Source organism: Taudactylus pleione, unplaced genomic scaffold, assembly GCF_031769625.1.
Source record: "Taudactylus pleione unplaced genomic scaffold, aTauple2 ptg000471l, whole genome shotgun sequence".
In the NCBI taxonomy this organism is placed as follows: Eukaryota; Metazoa; Chordata; class Amphibia; order Anura; family Myobatrachidae; genus Taudactylus; species Taudactylus pleione.
Window position 1 is genome coordinate 4315958 of NW_028284873.1, and position 14526 is coordinate 4330483.

Sequence of the window (14526 nt, forward strand, 5' to 3'; positions counted from 1 at the left end):
ACCCTAAGTCCCCCCCGGGAGCCCTAAACCTAACCCTCCCCCCCGTGGCTGTCCGCTCGCAGCGCCCGGCATCACTACGATCGTGATGCCGGGCGCCGGTCTCCCGGCGTCGGGGAAATGCGGGCGTCTACATCTAGACGCCTGGCATTTCACCCTTGCTGGGATCCACCGTGCCTCTTTCTTTCTCAGAAGGGGAGGGAACCGTGAATTGCTTCTGAGAAAGAAAGAGGCACGGTGGATCTATTTGCTTGGCACTTTTACTCCAGGTGGTTTAAATGAAAATAATCCGCTTAAGATATTTCTACAGTACTGGTCTTGAATGAAATCTGGAATGTGACTAATCTATAGATTTATAATATATGGAATACGACCTAGAGTTTTTTCAATTTTCTCAAATGTTGTCAATATTTTAAGCTGGGACAAATATGTCCCATTTATGTGTTATGTTGTGATATTTGATGTTTGTCTAATGTTTGTCTTTGTGATTGTTTTTACTTGGTAAGGTGTTGATCCAGACATAATGGTCTGGTTTCTTTAATTTAGATTTATTTGGAGAGGGTATGGTGTTTAACCAATTTTCTCTAGGTGAATATAGCTTTGGGGTCTTTTTTTCTAGTTAGGGTTGATGCTTGTCCATATGTAAAGATCCGGACAGAACTCTTTCCTTTAAAAACTGCTCTGAGAGTTTTTTACATCTTCTATAGAGCTCCTTTTGAGATGTTATTAATATTGGGTGTTTATATAGCTACCTATTGTGTGTTCAGATACATGGGTGTTATCATCCTCCGATAATCCTGTGCTGTCAGATGTCCATGACAACCGTGCCCCTGCATATGTGTAGTGTTAATTATACTGTATTGATTGGTATCCATGGCAATCTTACTCCTGACTTCCGGAGTGCTTAAATTGCATGGGGAAGTGAGAGTCATGGATTATAAGGAGTTTGCTGTGGATGCCCTGATGATCTGAGGTGCTGGGTTAAAGTATACTTGTTTCCCTGTATCACCCTATTAGCCGAAAATGTGTGGTATACATATCACGGTACTTCCGGGTTGGTGACAAACATGGTTGCTGGCTGGTGACACTACTACAATGCACTGACGGGTTTCCATGGTTACCTGGCTACTAGCTTCCGGAGAGCTGACACGCATGGGGTAGTGAGAGCTATGGATCACGGGGAGTCTTGCTGTGGGGTTCGACTCGCGGTGATTCCGGGTGTGACCAGATGGCCTGAGGTGCTGGGACTGAGTGTGTCTATTCCCCTGTTACACACCCCGTCAGTAGTTGGCGTGTGCTATGCTTACCGCTGTACTTCTGGGTTGGTGACACGCATGGTTGCTGGTTGTTGATGTATAGCTATTGAACCAATACGGACCTGTTTGCTTGGTGGGAGTTCCCTCCCCTTGGCCAGATGCACAGCAGGGATGATCGGGCGCAGGTAGATACACCTGTGTATGTGACATCAGTGGGCAGTGATAGGTTGATTAATGTGCTAATGTATATTGATGATGGTATTTAAGGGAGCCTGGGTGGCCTGTTTAGTATGCTATTGGTTAGCGTGCTGAACGGATGACACACCGCAACTCGTCTTGATAAAGACCTGGATGGGTCGAAACGTCTATGATTATGATGACCGTATTGCTTTAGTGAGATGAAGTAACTATATTAAAAGTTAAACCTTTTTTCACTATATTATGGTGAGTGCCCTCTTTTTGACTGAAAAGTCACCAATGGACTGATATATATATATATATATATATATATATATATATATCAACAATATGATATATATGTTATATATGTCAATAACAAATATATTTTATATTATAAAATAATAAAATCTGATAACAACTTTGGTCACTGTATACTCTGTGTGTGTATGATCATAAAGAAAATACAATATCCTGAGGCTCATAAGTGTTTTCTCTGTAGAAAACTTGAATTCATAGCCTGCAACAAAATAACAACACAAAACGGGATATTTCAAGACAACAGCACTAGTACTTGTTGTAAAATAGTTTGCTGATATTATAGCCTGGCATTGTTGGGACACAGATTCAACAAGATTGAGCAAATGTTCCTGAGGAATATTTGTCCATTCCCTTTGTAAAAGCACAGGAAAAAGTGCCCCGGTTTAAGTAGTCTTGAATCTTGTGTAGTTCTTCCCACAAATGCCCAAGTGGATTTAGGTCCAAAATTCAAATAGGGGAGCCACACCAACTGCCATTTAGACCCAGCTGGAGATGTTTGGTAGCGTTTGGAGTGGCAGTTGGTGTGGCTCCCCTATTTGAATTTTGGACTGCACTGCAGCCCCACCTCTGGAGCCGCCACTGGTCAGGACTTTCACTCCAATACATTGATTTGTGAAAAATGAAAGTAGACCTAAATCATTTTCAAACAGCGTTTAGAATAATTTTCAGGGCATGTTATTTTTTGCAAATGGTAGCATTTCTTTTCATCTAAGATTTCTCTGTATACAACCCAATCCATTATACCCTCAACACGGTATCTTTATGTTTAAAAGACATTCTTATCAATATCTTGTGAAGTCCCTGTGCTGAGGTTAAATGTGTGTACTACCGATCAGAGCCAGAGCAGGACTCACAGCTACCCTGTGCTGGCACCATCCCCAAAGCTGTGATATCACATAAGGGGGCAGGGCCACTGGCAGGAAAAAGTATAGAGCTACCAGGTCGCTCTAGGGGGCTGTACACACTGCAGGGTGCGTGCCTGCACACTACTGGCCAAATGTAGAGGCCACAGGATAGCAATGTGCCCAGGGTGATGGCACTGCTCGCAAACCCTTCAATATAGTCCTGCTCCCGATATGCTTTTGTGTGTGAAACCAGATGTTTGCACCACTCTTGCCGGCTCCAAGCATAAAAAATGATGTCAAAAGACATGATGTTATCGCTGCCATTCCTGTGTAACCTGTAGCTATATGCTTACTGGCAGGGGCGTATGTATAATGGGTGCAAGGTGTGCGGGGCACACGAGCCACTGGGTCCAGGGGGGCTCTGCACCGCTCACCCTGCAGCCATAGCATACTTACCTCTCCGGAGTCCCACGTCAGAGCGGGGGTCTGGCGCTCTAAAAATGACTGGAAAATGGCCACCGCGGCCATTTTCCGTTGTTTGCGCATGTGCAGTACAGGGAAAATGGCCACCACAGCCATTTTCCCGGTGACCTGTGCATACTCTATAGACTCTGGGTGCACTCTAGTGCCCAGAGTCTATAACTCCGGCGCTGGCCGTGCACAGCTCAGTCCGCTGCCGGCCGCCGGACAAAGAGGAGGGGGCCCGTGTCGGAAACTACACACAGGCCCCCTCCTCTCTAGAAACACCCCTGCTTACTGGTCATTTATTTCATCATCCTCACTCAGGAAAACCATATGCAAAACCTCATGTGGATTTATGCAATACCAGGTTTGTGGTATATATTGTCATCTGTCCTTGTGGGCTGTATTATGTAGGGATGATAGTGTTCATTCTAACACCCTGCACCTGTCACAACCCGTGCAGTTCCTCTTTCCTGTCTGGGGTGTTGCTGTCTACTTCTAGCACACTGTGGTCTGTATCTCAGCAGTTTGTTGCATCAGCTGAGTGTGCTAGAAGCACCAGAGCAGAGAGCGACAACCCAGGCAGGAAAGAGGAACTGCACGGGCTGTGACAGGTGCAGGGTGCTAGAATGAACACTATATGACATCAAGAACAACATATGGCCTTGCACCGGTCTGCTACAAAAGCTGTCACTGAGAGAAAACCAATGGATGTGGCGGCACACTTTAGAGATGAAGGTCATCAGCTAGCATCACTTCACTATAAGATTATAGACCATGTCCTGGTGCCTATTATGTGTTGGTGATCTGTGAGCGTCTTTGGTCAGATTGGAAGCAACATGGGTTTTATAGACTTAACACTGTAGCATTCCATGGGTTAAATGAAACAATTTCTTGGAACACTCTGCTGTGACTTTCAATAGGAACCTTTGCTCACAATGGGTTAAAATATAATTTTTCTTTTTTACTACCCTTGATTTTCTTATAGTTTTTGAATACTGGGCCTGATTCAGATGCGATCGCTCGCACGATGTGTATGCAAATTGCATAGGCAGTGCTAACGCACAACTCACATGACCATTATTTCTTAGAGAGCGATCACATAGTGTATGCAGACACCCACCAGCCTGTTTTAAGATGCCCACTTGTGGACGTCATGTACAGGTAGTGTATGCAACCATCGCATCGGTACATCGGATGCTATTGCAGCGCTTGAGGTTGACCATACCCTGCCGCAAGCACTGCGAGCACTTCAGTGTAAAAACAAGCCAGGTGACGTGTACTATGATGCTGTCTTATAATTATGCACACCTCTAAAACGCCATTGAGGTGCTCAGGTACGCCTGCGTTTGCACCTCCACTCCCCCGTTTTTAATGGCCAGCCCCTGTTACCACCTACAAACGGCTTCCCCTGTCACTCACTCTGCTGGGCTGTCTATGCGCAGTGAGCGAATGCATTGTGAACTTTAGCTAAGGTATGCGCACGTGCACTGCGATGCATATGTATGCGCACAATGCATACACACTGCATACCATCGGCAGCAGCGAGAGTATGCATCTTAGTGAGCGGGTCTGAATCAGTCCCACAGTTCCATGATTAAATATAAATGTTAGTGTAATATGCATTTTTCTAGCACCATTTATACATGTTATTCAAATAATAGGCTCTAATGCTGGCTAATATAATTAATTATTTTTCTCACTAAAATAGTGACGTGTTATTTGCATAATATAATATGTCTTAATCAACAGGCACTTTATAGGAATTATATTTTATTTTGCCAGCTTGAGTTTTAATGCCTTTGTACCCTCATACTCACTGTTGTATGTTTCATCTTGTGCTCTACTTTAACCATCATCATCACTACTCTTTTTTTTCCCTAGCTATAGAATCCAGCTGCGGGAGAGTGTTAGGTGTTGACATGGCAACCGCTAGGGAACAGAACTGGTGACGTCATCCAGGCGTGCCGCTCACCTCCCCAGTCACGTGGACCTGATGCTGGTGCCAGCTGAGATATACCACACTTGTGGTGGGGTATAAGGTAAGCTCCTTGTTTGCATTCTCATTGTATATGCTTTCTGAGGACAGGGAGAGAAATTGTTTAATCGTCGATGTGAAGTTAAGTTTAATCATTGTTTAAAACCCCCAGTGCCGTGCATGTTTTCTGCTTTTGCAGATTGCGCCTGGACTTTTTATTTTATTTGCAGAGTCGCAGCAGCGGTAATATGCAAATGCTAGATTCAGCCTCCCCCTTGTGTTGTAGCGTACGACGGACTGTGCAAGCTCTGGGACACCCACTGAATGCTCATGGACAGTGCAACTCTGCCAGCGGTTGTATACACTCCACCATCAGTGCACCATTGTCACATGACAGAATATGACTGACGTAGTGTCTCCTTCTGAAAATCCTCTGAACATGGCCTGTATATGACCAAGAGATTACCTTTTTTTAAGGCCACCTCCCAGTAACTGCCCGGGAACGTCCATGGCTTGCTACCACCAGTTGAAATGGGAGCGATCCCATATGCAGCAGGAGTCTCTGCACACACTCAGTGGTATGCACATGCTGTAGGGGTTTCCAGGATTTTTTGTTAATAATTGCTCAGCTGCACAAACATCTGCATTGCGTCCACCTCTAAATCAGGTCCAGAGAAAGGTATTTCTGTTTCAGAGAGGAAAAAAAAAGTGAAAAATTGGTCTGCCTGGGGGTTTGGGAGGGTGGGGTGGGGGGAATATGGGGCAACCCACAAGTACTAAACCTTTATTTTTAAGCTGGCCACACACTAGACCAACTTACATCCAACCAGCCAACTTGTTGATTGGTTGGAATGAAAATCTGGTAACGGATGGGAGTAACTGTTGATCAGCAATTTGCTCCTAAATGCCATAAAACAGATGAAAATGGTCATTAGACAAGTTTGTTAAATGTTTGATCTAAACAATTTGTTCAAACAACAGTTTTTGTCCATTTTCCGGCGTTTGGGAGCAAATTGCTGATTGTCATTTGCTTTCATCCCTTACCAGATTTTCATTCCAACCAGTCAACTAGTTGGCTGGTTGGACAGATAATCTTTAGATGTGTGGCCAGCTTTACACTGCAAATTAGATGTCAGTTTGGACACGCCCCTCTCAAATCTAAGTCTCTCTGCAAATTTTACATCTGGCCACCTGTAGTGCAACATGATGTACTTGCTTTTTATTGTTTACTCCCACCAGTATCAGACCCACAGAGCCGACCCTAGGCATCAGTATTATAGACAAATGCCTAGGGGCATCCCAAATCCCAGCTCCGATCGGGCAGCAGTCAGAATGAGCTTCTGCACATGCACATGTCACGGAGGGATCCAAACAGGGTCAGTGTGATATAAAGAGATCTCTCATCACAACCTGGCACTAGTTCCCGTAGGAAGGAGCAGGCATCGAGACCAGGTGCCATCTGAATACGTCGTCCATTCTTCAAATCAAATTCCGAAAATTAAGTATTTTTGGAGTTTAATGAATCGGGAAATCAGGAGGTCTCCATACTAGTGTGGGGGTCCCAGGGCAACTAACTTGTGGGGCCCCTACCAATAAAATTGTCAATAAGATATACAGTAAAAGTACAACGCAAAATACTCTCGGCACCACAAATGTGTTAAACACACTGTAGTGCCCCCAGTTCACATGTGTGTGTATGTGTGTGTATATATATATATATATATATATATACTGCATATACACAGTATATATATATATATATATATATATATACATACATATGCCATGACAACTAGTGCCCAGAATATTCACATGACCACGGAACCCGGCGCAGCTATTATGATGTCACTAGCTGAGTGCTGATTCAGCCGGTTGGTGATTACCGGAAATGTGTCTGCCATCCACGTGGCTGAAGGGGGAGAGTCTGCATAATTGCTCTGTATTAAAGTAATCTTCTTTGTTATCACCGTTGTGCATCCTAAGGAAGCGGTTCTGTTCCTCGAAGCATTTAATAAAAACATAATTTTATTACACAATATCAAGTCTCTGAGTACCACCTTTATTCTTTGTGGTGTGTGTCTGCATATATATATTTTATATATATATATATATATATATATATACTGTATGTAGATATATATATATATATATATATATATATCTATTATATAGCGAGAGAGAGAGTTAGTTCCAAATTTATATATAAAGTATACAGACAATTGCCCTTTATGAGAAGACATCCCAGGTGCAGGTGGATGGCAGCACTCAGAGGCTTGCAAGCAGGCTAAAGACACAACCTTTATATACCCGAATCATCAACATAATAAGGCTGTGTATTTAGCCTGCTTACAAGTCTCTGAGTTTTGCCATCCACCCGCAATTGCGCAATATATTTATAATCCAATGGGAATGGCTCTTCTCCAAATCACAATGTTACTTAACCATGTGCTCACGTGTAGTGCAGCAGATACAAAATGCCCAAATATCATCTGTACTCTGGGTAGCATTATGATTCAGGAGTTGTGTTTTAATATTTCAGATTTAGGGATCTATGTAACAATAATCACAGTACTGCCATGATTATTGTCGGCCCTACTCGCAGGGGATATTTTCATTTATATAAAAAATATCCCCGATATGTACAAAAAGAAATTCGCAGAGACAGCGGTAACGGTAACTGGTGTCCACGCGAGTTATGTCCGATATCATTCATTTAAATACTGTCAGAAATCTTTCGGCGTTCATCGTTAATGAGATCGTTGGTCAAATCACTGAAATCGTTCATCGTTGGTCTAGCAACTCTAGCCATGTGTATGCACCATTAGTTTCCAACTTTCCCCCCAACTGAACGATAAGTAGGCGGACACTGGCCAACGGTGTTAGCCTACTTTTTTTAACCATCTTTACCTCCATCAAAGTGGCAGGCTGCATCAGTCCATCACTGCCGAGCTGCTTATGTCACCATGGGACTCAGGAGCATCTCTCCCCGGCGGCCGGCAGCCGACTGACGCGGCTGGCCGTCACCGCAGAAGCAGTAGATTCAGGGCACTAGAGTGGCCGCAGCGGCCATTTTCCAGTGTTCTGTGCAGCGCTGACACCCGGTGCGGGACCACAGACAGGTGAGTTTTAAATAATATGGGTGCAGGGTGTGCGGTGCGGGCCCCCCCTGGATCCAGGGGCCCGTGTGCACCGCACACCCTGCACCCATTATAGATACGCCCCTGATGGGACTCCTGACACCAGCGGTGATGGAAAGGTAGAATGATCAGGAGCAAGCTGCAGCATTCCTGCCAGGGCTGTAACTGTCAGCCTATGATCCCTGTTTCTGTATTCCAACTATCGGCGATACGCCACGCCTGACAGTGCAGAGATTTGTGAGCCAGCTCCCACCTCCGACTGCCAGTTCAACATTGATCACAGCTGAGCCTTCTTCATAAGTAGTAATATAGAGGCACATATTATTATCTGGGTGCCCGCCGGTTAAAAGGTCTGTACGGCAGGCAGCACAGCACCTTGGAGGGCTAAATACTTTTAAGAACTGGAAACACCACTACAGGGTGAGAAATGACTATGGCCCTCATTCAGACCCATTCGCGAGCGGCTGTCCGCTCGCAAGTGGGTCGATGGTCCGCACTGCGCATGCGCACGATGGAGGGAGCTCCGTCGTGCGCGTGTGCGAGACCCGACGAGCGAAGGACTTTCCTTCGCTCGGAGTGTCTCATCAAAGAGGGCGTGCTGTCGATGGTGACTGACAGCACACCCCCTTTGGTGGGCGTGTCGGGGCGTGCCTGCCAGACGGAGGCATTCCCATGGGAACGCCTACCGTCTGAAGCCGGCCCCACTGACATCACTAGTGATGTCAGTGGGAGTGATTTTGGCTCTGATAGAGCCAAAATCACTCCTGGCCTTGCGGTTGAAAAACCCAACCGCAGGCTTTTGCTCGCAGTTTCGATGGTCGCGATGGTCAAGACCATCGCGACCATCATCCTGCACACTCGTATATGCTGTGGGTGGTGACCCACAGCTATACGAGCGTCCAGGAGGACGCTCCATATTAATGGAGGTGGGCCCTGATTCAGAGCGAGCGCTCTGGTCAGAGCGTCCGGCTCTGAATCAGGGCCTATGTGTATGGACGGTTGTTAGAAAAACACAAACCACTGCTTTTGGTAATTCTATTGTATGTAAATTTGCTACAATGTGTGGAGAGGCAACAAAATCTAAATAGTAACAAAGTAACAGATGCTGATACTTATTGCAGATCAATTTATATACAGTTACTTGCACTGAGATACACAGACCACTGTGGATTTTTACATAAAAGACAGCTGTGTGTTTTGATTCAGACGATATCAACATAAGTTTTCCAAATGCTTTATTATTTACAAATTGCATGTAATTACAAGTTCCATATACAATCGATAGATAAAAGTATATACGTAAGCAGACGTTTTTTATGATGTAATAATGCGAATAAAAAATTTTTAGAAAATATTTTTATTTTATTGTGATGATCTAATAATACAAATGTTCTCCCTATGTAGACAGCGCTCCTTTCTGTTCTTTTTCAGTATATCTGCAAGTGTAAACTGTGCACTGAGTTGGTACTTCAAGATGAAACATTCCGGAGCTTGGCCTCGATAGAATAACGCAATCTCCAAATGGCGTTACCACCGGATCTCTCACCATCACCCAGTGGCGTCACAAGGGAGGTGTGGGGGGTGCGGGCCGCACCCAGGTGTCACCCGCCGAGGGGTGAAACCAAAGTGCTGACTCCTCCTCAGTGACAGGAGCTGGGTGCTGCACTGTAGCATTACTTGCAGCACTCAGCTCCTGACACAGTGAGGGAGCCTGACACTGACTGGTCCCCGGAGGTAGTCCGCAATCTCCAGGACCCTTGGACTGCCTAAAACGCGGGTTCAGGCCGTGAGGCCATGCCCCAGGCCTTGCCCCTTTTTTGCTGTCACACAGCTTCATTGTGCGCACTACAACCCTCTCTGCACCGATTGTCACCACTGGTAGGGATGCCACTGCCCTCACCCCCCGGTGATGTGTTCGCCGGCCGACGAGGAAGAAGTGATAGTATTACACTATCACACAACGGTTTTAGTAGATTCGTAGGTAGATATGAGCAGAGTTCGATGCAGCGGAAGTCCGACAGCGCTGGAAATCCCGATCGTGGATAGGTGAGTATCTACTAACCCCCCTAACCCTAACCCTCCTTAGGGGTGCCTAACCCTAACTTCCCCCCCAAGTGCCTAACCCTAATCCCCCCTCTAAGTGCCTAACCCTAACCACCCCCTTCCCCGCTGCCTAAACCTAAGTCCCCCGGGGGGGGTACCTAACCCTAAATCCCCCCCGGGAGCCCTAACCCTAACCCTCCCCCCCCCGCGGCTGTCCGCTCGCGGCGCCCGGCGTCACTACGATCGGGATGCCGGGCTCCGGTCTCCCGGCGTCAGGGAAATACGGGCGTCTACATCTAGACGCCCGGCATTTCACCCTTGCCGAGATATGACAGTCGGGAAGCCGGCTGCCGGTATTTAGGCAGTCGGCTTCCCGATTGCATACCGGTTGGAGCACCATTTAAGATTAGTAATGAGTGATAACAAGAATACCACTCACCGATAAATCTGGGCCCTTGTGTGGTCCTCTGCTGCTATTGCCCATCCACTTCATGGTTCAACAGTTACTGCTATTTTGCTGTCAGCTTGAACCAGTGTGGTCTCTTTCCTCTGACCTCTCTAATAACATAACAACACTGGTTACAGGAAATGACACAAGCCTGCGGTATGACAGAATGGTCTCTGTGTTCTCATCACTTCTGGGGTTTGCTCAAACTGATAAGCTCATTTTATGGATTTTAGATATTGTTGATGCACATTGTCAAAATCCTCTCAACTGTTTGCATACAGTATCTCATTGTTAATCATTACAGACATGTAACCAGACTTCTTTTCCCCTTTTCCTGACTAACTAGCTTTGTTGGCATTATTTATTACACATGCATTTATATTTATATTTATTAACCCACCTACATCTAAGTTATGTCTCCTAACAGGTAAAGGTGAGTTCTAATTTGTGCCTGTGTATTTTTATTAATGATTAATAAATCCTTACTATATATTTACGGAATGGGTATGCAATTCCGGCTGTCGGGATGCCTCCTGTCAGAATACCAACAGCGGCATCCTGATGGTTGGTATCCCGACAGGGGTCAGGTAAGTATACTTACCCACCCCCCTTCCCCCCTAACCCTTCCTTCTTGTAGCCTAACCCTAACCCTCCCCATCCCACACCCCGCACCCTAACCTTCCCCATTAGTGCCTAAACCTAACCCTTCCCCCTTAGTTCCTAACCCCCCCACCTAGGGGTGCCCATCCCTAAGCACCCCCCCAAATCTTAACCCTAATCTGCTACGCTCCCGAAACCTAACACTCCCCCCACCTCCCCCCCACGGCGACTAACGCTAAGAGTACCCCAGACTTACCTCGTCCAGGCTGGCGTCCTTTGGCATTCTGGCGCGGAATTAAGGTAGGCATCAGTATTTTGATGCCTATCTTAAATCCCTTGCCGGGATTTCCCTTTCATTATTGAGACCGGTGGCATCACGGCCACCAGTCTCATAACTACATCCTATAGTTACATATAAAATAAAACATATTATACAGTGAGCTATCACAAATTTTAGATATCATTTCAGACTAAATATACTGTATAGTAATTCCAAACTGCGGTAAAGCAAACTTAAGGGGCCTGCACATAGTACGATTTGCAAACTATCCAATCTCATTTCGATCCAATCTCGTTTGTGATCTCCCTTGAACTCTCCCCGGCAGCTCCAGTGAACAATGTGCAGCAAAAGCTGCATGATGTACACCAGATCTATTGTGCACGATCTAATGATTTGCATATTCATTAAATTGTGTGCGATAGGGAGATCCATGATACATGCATCTGTTTGTAAAAAAAAAAAACAGAAGCACGGACATGATCAGTGAGAGCCGTCTGTGCTGCTGAGTTTAAAAAGAATTAAAACCCGTGTAAAATTTAAAAATATAAACGGAGTGCCCTCCCTCCCAAAAGTACAACCAGCACCGGGCTATGGAGACCCAGTGCTGGTTGTGCTAAATACAGGGGACAAATGATGTAGGGGCCCCCTGAATTAAGCACAATCAGCACCAGGCTAATCCAAGCCAGTCCTGGTTGCCAAAATACAGGGGACAAACGATGTAGGGGTCCCCTATAGTTAGCGCAACCAGCACTGGGCTCTTTTCCGGTCCTGGTTCTGGAAATACATGGGAAAAAAATGCGTAGGGTTCCATTGTAAATTGTAGAACCAGCACTATATTTTTTCTAGCGAGGGGGGGGGTTTGCCATAGCAAGGGGAACCCTTTCACCGGGGCCCCCCAGCCAAAGCATTACACCTGACCGCTAGTCAACCCACGCCAGGGATCCCTGGGGAGCTGGGGACCCCTGCATCAAAGGGGTCCTGCTCTCCAGGGCAGCCTAGACTTAGGCTGATGGCCTGGGGCCATCCCCGGCACCCCTGGAGCGGTGGGTGCCGGGTTGATAGTGTATAGTGTGGTGCAAGTAAAGAGTTAAAAATATTGTCTTTTGCTGTGGAACTACAGGTCCCAGCAAGCCTCCCCCACATGCTGGTACTTGGAGAACCACAAGTACCAGCATGTGCATCATTACGGACCCGCTGGTACCTGTAGTTCCACATAAAAAGCAATATTAAAAAAACACAGAACACACACACCGTAGAAAATACAAGTTTATGAAAACATACATGCATGCACACATATACACACTCACACTCACTATTTCACATACTCACCTATGTATCCCATCATGTCCTCTTGTCCAGTAGGAATCCATAGGGTCCCTGTAAAAAAAATCCATACTCACCTCCTCCTATGCATAGATCGCGTCATCTTCGTTCCATGTAGGTATTCTCGGTCTTGACAAAATAAAAAACGAAAATTCTCAGACCCGTGAACTAAGTACTGTACTCTAAGGACGGTACTTCCCGAATGACCGCTCCGCTGCAGGATTTCACTATAGAATCCCGGTGCTGAGCGCTCATTCGCTAAGAGAAGTGAGACTTCCGCCTTTCAGCCAATGAGCGGTTCTCACCAATGAGCGATCAGCACCGGGATTTCTATAGGGAAATCCAGCGGTGAAGCGGTCATTCGGGAAGTACCGTCCTTAGAGATAAAGCAGATGTCTGATGGGCATGTATGATGGATATGGCTCCTTGCAGTATCTATAGATACTTTTTGCCACCCACGTCCTATATTTTCATGTACATATGTACATATAGGAAAGTGCATTTTTGTGTACTGATAGGTCTTTATGTCTCTTTCTTCTCATACTGACTGCTTCTCCTTCATGTCAGCAGCCAGCCCTCCATGTTTGGGCATGATTGGGGAATTACAAATGCTGGATGAGTGACATTATGTAATTCATTCAGTGTTTTAGGTACCCTCTAACCCTTGGGGGTCTATTTACTAAGCTTTGTTAGGAGATAAAGTGAACGGTGATAAGGTACCAGCCAATCAGCTCCTAACTGTCATGTCACAGGCTGTGTTTGAAAAATGGCTGGAGCTGATTGGCTGGTATCTTATCACCGTTCACTATATCTCCTAACACAGCTTAGTAAATAGACCCCTTGGTGCCTTATACAACCATTTATCACCCAATGGTATTTGGTATGAGCTAAAAATATTTAATGTACAATAAATACATATCGAACAACAGTTCTTTTTTGTGTAAGTGACTGATTACCACTGAAAATAAACTGTTTTAGTTGTTTAGAAGTTTGAATTACAATTTGGGGTGAGATTGTAAGGCTCTGAGTGGTTGTCTAAGTAATATCACTACTCCCTAGTGAATCCATATGTTGTATTCTCATAAATATTTATTATTTGTTCTTCAAAAAAGTCCTTCATGTGAGCTTACCGTATTGTAGTATTCTGCCACATATTCAGAATGCAAGTAGTTTGCTTCACACCAGTCAATCTCTGAGCTATGCCTTGCAAATATACTGGGAGGCATTCTGCATGGAAGAGACAACAAAAAATCAAGACTGATTATTAATATTATTATTATTATTATTATTATTATTATTATTATCCTTTATTTCATACTACACAGGGTTATACAAGAAGAGTCATTTCTGAAAGTTTTTTTCTTTTCTAGATGGGATTTTTAACTGACGTCATGACGTCTCTCCCATCTCTACAGAGAGTGCGGGAACTAGGGGAGGCGGAGCTGAGAGTGACAGACAGGTAGGGCTGCAGTGAAGGAGCCGGGCGCAGCGCTACTAATATACATAGTAGCGGGCGCCCGGCAAACAGCGATTGCAGTGGATGGCCGCAGGGGATCTTGCTCTGTGCGGCAGCACCGGCACGTGCCACAGGCACCGAATTTGAGGGGACGCGGCTGTTGGGAGTCTCAGTCTCCCAGAATGCCGGTGCCGTGTGTGACA

The 14526-nt window shown here is 45.5% G+C and overlaps 1 protein-coding gene across 1 annotated transcript in view; it reads right to left on the minus strand.

The window, feature by feature from the left end:
* ACER1 (alkaline ceramidase 1) overlaps positions 1-14093 on the minus strand; it is a 78666-nt gene extending 64573 nt beyond the window's left edge. Inside the window, exon 1 of the mRNA XM_088448892.1 lies at positions 13998-14093. Within this exon, the coding sequence (XP_088305018.1) occupies positions 13998-14093 (96 nt within the window). The remainder of the gene's footprint in view (positions 1-13997) is intronic.
* Between the last annotated feature and the right edge of the window lie 433 nt (positions 14094-14526).